We start from the raw sequence: 4,149 nt of genomic DNA on the forward strand, positions 1-4,149 counted from the left end.
ATGGTATATGGAGGGGATTATAATCAATGTAATGAAACAAGTTATATGAATTGTTGAATGTGAAACTGATGATGTGCCCTGTAAACTTTCATTCACTCAATCCACAATAAAAACCTTAAATTAAAAAAAAAAAAAAAAGAATCAACTGAAGGTTATAGCTTTAGAGTTTATGCAATAAAATACTACATGAGTGACACTGTAGGATAAGCACTGGATTGCGAACCAAAAGTTCAAACCACCAGGTGCTCCTCAGAAACCCTATATAGGGTCTCTGTGAGTCAGAACTAATTTGATGACATTTAACAACAAAGGTATTAAGTGCAATGAATAAAGCAAAATTTTATCAATCTGCCAATAACCCCACCCAATCCTTAAGGGTAAATAGTCCCTGGAATAATTTAGTAGGAAGTATGAGGGAGACCCAGCAAGTTCTAGCCAATCTTTCAAAGAGAATTTCTGTTTCTGTACCTGATGCAATGCAACACTGGGGCCGTGAAGGTCAATTGCAGCTAGAGACGGAATTCGAGATTCTGAAAGCATTTTGTTCTCTTTCCTTATTAGCCTGGAATTTCGAGCTAGATGGAAATGACCATGTTCACAGAGAAGAAAATTAGACATCTTGTTAGTTTTTCATATTCTATATCCATTTCTCATTATATACTTATACATGTATGTACATCTTTACATAGGTAAAAATATGTAAAATTACCATTAAGTTTTAGTATTTTTAACTTATTTGCTATACATTTTAACTAATATAAACAAAAGCACTGAAAAGAGTAAAAGCATCATAAATATACCTATGCCTTCCAAGGCTCTCAATTCAGGAAGATGATTGTAATTTAGTTCAGGCAAACGGACATCTGTTTTTGTCCCTTCTTTGTCCCTCCTTTTCTTATTTGCATGAAGGAGGTTCTTTTCACTGGAAACCTAATAGTGTTAGAATGGTTAACACAAATTCATTAGCTTCAAAATACGCTAGGCTTTTCCCTTTTGTCCTAAAATTTGTGAAACTGAAGGGCTAGAATAATACAAATTGTGAAGCACATTATAAGCACACAAAACTATTTCCTCCAATTATTTAAAAACTCTTCCTTGTTAAATTCATTAAAATTGCTGACAAGTGGATAACTTGGTTGCTAGGAGTTTCCCCTGCTCCCTCTGTGTAAGTCTTGTCAAGTTGGTTCTCACTCACAGTGACCCTGTAGAAGGTTTATAAGGAGCAACTGTGGGTTTGAACCATCAACCTTGCAGTCCAGTGCTTATCCTACAGCTCCACACCAGGACTCCAGGGTAAGTCTTAGCAAGTAGTGAAATGTCAAAGAGAAGCATCTGTGTTCCAATCTTCAGGCCAGCAAGGTCAGGTCTGACAACACTTACTGGGCTTCAGCACACAGTTGCTGTTATAACATCTTGATTTATATATAAAATCCTCCTATCTTGTTTTTTAGGAGTTATGGTAGCACTGTGGTTATGAGTCCAGCTGCTAATCTCAAAGTCGGCAATTTGAAACAACCAGCCGGTCTGTGGGAGAAGGATGAAGCTTTCTGCTCCCATAAAGATTTACAGCCTCAGAAATCCTATACAGGGTCATAAGAGTTGGAACTGACTCCACAGCACACAATCACCACCACCACCATCTTGTTTTTTACTTTTCTGCTAAAATTTCATTACTCTTTTTCTTCATGTCTTTGTTTGGGCCCTCAGAGTTAACAAGTGATGCTGTCTTCCTGACTATGAAATCTAGCTCCTTCTCAAAAACCACTCCAGTTCATGACTTCATTTTCATCCTGCCTGTGACTGCCTCTCACAACTGTTACTCTCCCAGGAGTCTTCTATCCAATAGTATTCAACTTAACTCAACTTGGCTATATGTACAACTCTAAGTCCATTTCATAGATGAACTTAATCTAAACCCAGTAAATTTATAAAGGGCATGTTTCTTAAATATAATAAAAATAAATTGAAAAATTTAGCACCTATCTGAAACACTTAAAAAAAAATACCATTCAAACCATGCCTCAATCTTTGTATCCACAAGCCCTGTTGTTCCATGTTTGTGCTCAGGTTGTTATTTCCCTCTGTCCCATTTAGCCCATGTAAACCTGTCTAACTATTCTCCCATCCACCTTATTTTTCTTTACCTTCCCCTTCTAGTGTATTGCCCACCCCACCCCAGCACTAAACTATCCTGTGTCTATTCCATACTCTGTGTTCCACTATCCTGTGCCCATTCTCTACCCTGTGCTCCACCTTCCCCCTCCCTCCCTCTCCCCCCACCCCTACACCCTGGTAACCAACAACAACAACAAAATAATAATAAAAATAAAAGATAATTTTCCCCCTTTCAGTGTGGGTGCTTTTTCTTAATCTTTTACAATAATGGCTCTATACCATATTTCTCCTTTTGAGACTGATTTCACTTAGCATAATGTCCTCCATTATGCTGAGTGAAATCAGTCCACAAGGTTCATCCATGTTATGCAGTGGCTTGCTGCTTGCTTGTTATTCTTCAGGGTAACGTAGAGTTCCATTATGTGTATGTACCAAAGTTTGTTTATCCATTCTTCCATAGATGGGCACTTACGCTGTCTCCATCTTTTTGCTCTTTTGTGCAGGAAGTGGTTCCACCACTTTTGCCGTTTGACACAGTCCCGGCAAAAGGAGAAACATCATGCAAAGCAAATGATTCTCTGGAAAGACATCATCCTCTATCTCCCCTTTAGGATAACTCTGAATTCACTTGTAAAAATATATAATATGGCCATATTCACGGCCTTTACTGTAAACTCTGCAGACCTTAAGAAGAAACCGGTCTGGCAACAATTGTTTCAGCTTCATTGGGTTAAATTCAAAGGGAATTGCATGAGCTACTCCCTTTCACAGAAAACTTGAGTACAAAGCAACTGCATTTATGAGATCACAAAAGCAGATAACAAACTAAAGTAAAGCTGACCGACCCCTATAGACCTGACCACAATCAATTACCAGCCAGAATTCACAAACCCCCACTATTATGTACAAGCACCTACGTAAATAGGCAGAGAATGGTGAACATGAATGAAAGGTGGTCAAAACTTAATAATCTACATTTCCTGTAGCAATTAGCCAGGTTGGGCCTTATCTGCCTCACATCCTCAAAAGAAAGAAACATAGGAACATTGTGGTTAAGCAATTTAATGAATACTTTAGAAAAACAAAATAATTAAGTAGATGTTAGTAATGCTTTTACTATAAAAAATAGTAGTACAGAAGATTGATAATTAGTAGAAACAATAATGTAGTGTAGGCATTGATGATTAATAGAAACTTGTATTACTAAGAGGATGTAATCAAGGGTCTAATAAGTGGAAATGATTTGTGTAAGGTTTAACTTGATCTTTTAGTGGGAATAAGAAGAAACAATTTATCACTTACGTAGGAGAGGAGATGATGTCAAAAGAAAAATGCTTAATGGTTAGAAAATGAACAGGAAATTGGAAAGGTCAGGTTGGACATCATAGAAATACTTTTGTTAAGGTTGTATAATCACAGGGTGAAGGAATGTTGTGATTAAAAATGTATAATAATTCAAGGGAAAAATCAGTATGCATTGTGTGATTTTAAGTATAAAATAAAGACTTGCTGAGCCGGGGCAAGAAGAAAAGAGAGAGAGCTCCATCAGCCAACTACGCGGAGACTCCTCCATTGCTTTCACTTTCGCCGACTCCGCATTTCCTCTAGTGTCCTGTGACCCTACGAGAGCTGGACTTCCGCAGTTTTGGATAGTGCTGCTATGAACATTGGTGTACATATATCTACTCATGTTATGGCTCGTATTTCTTGTGGATAAATACCAAGTAGAGAGAATTTCTAGATCATAAGGCATCTGTATTTCCAACCTTCTGAGGAAGTGCCATATTGTTTTCCATAGTGGCTGGACCATTTTGCAATCCCACCAGTAATTTAGTAGGGTCCCAGTCTCTCCACATCCTTGCCAACACTTATTGCCCTCTACTTTTTCAATCTTTGCTATTATTGCTGGTGTGAGATGATATCTCATTGTTGCCTTTATTTGCATCTCTCTAATGGCTAGTGATCATGAACATTTTTTCATATGTTTGTTGGCTGCCCAGCTCTCCTCCTTGGTGAAGTGTCTGTTCATGTCCT

General features: G+C 37.8%; 1 protein-coding gene across 1 annotated transcript in view; it reads right to left on the minus strand.

Moving 5' to 3' along the window:
• The window catches only part of CDKL2 (cyclin-dependent kinase-like 2 (CDC2-related kinase)), a 92,611-nt gene that overhangs the window by 11,497 nt on the left and 76,965 nt on the right, over window positions 1-4,149 (minus strand). The window contains exons 9-10 of the mRNA XM_006871602.1: window positions 801-930; window positions 469-575 (exon numbers count right to left, since the gene is read on the minus strand). Of these exons, the coding sequence (XP_006871664.1) occupies window positions 469-575; window positions 801-930 (237 nt within the window). The remainder of the gene's footprint in view (window positions 1-468; window positions 576-800; window positions 931-4,149) is intronic.

Source organism: Chrysochloris asiatica, unplaced genomic scaffold (genome assembly GCF_000296735.1).
Source record: "Chrysochloris asiatica unplaced genomic scaffold, ChrAsi1.0 scaffold00169, whole genome shotgun sequence".
Taxonomy (NCBI): Eukaryota; Metazoa; Chordata; class Mammalia; order Afrosoricida; family Chrysochloridae; genus Chrysochloris; species Chrysochloris asiatica.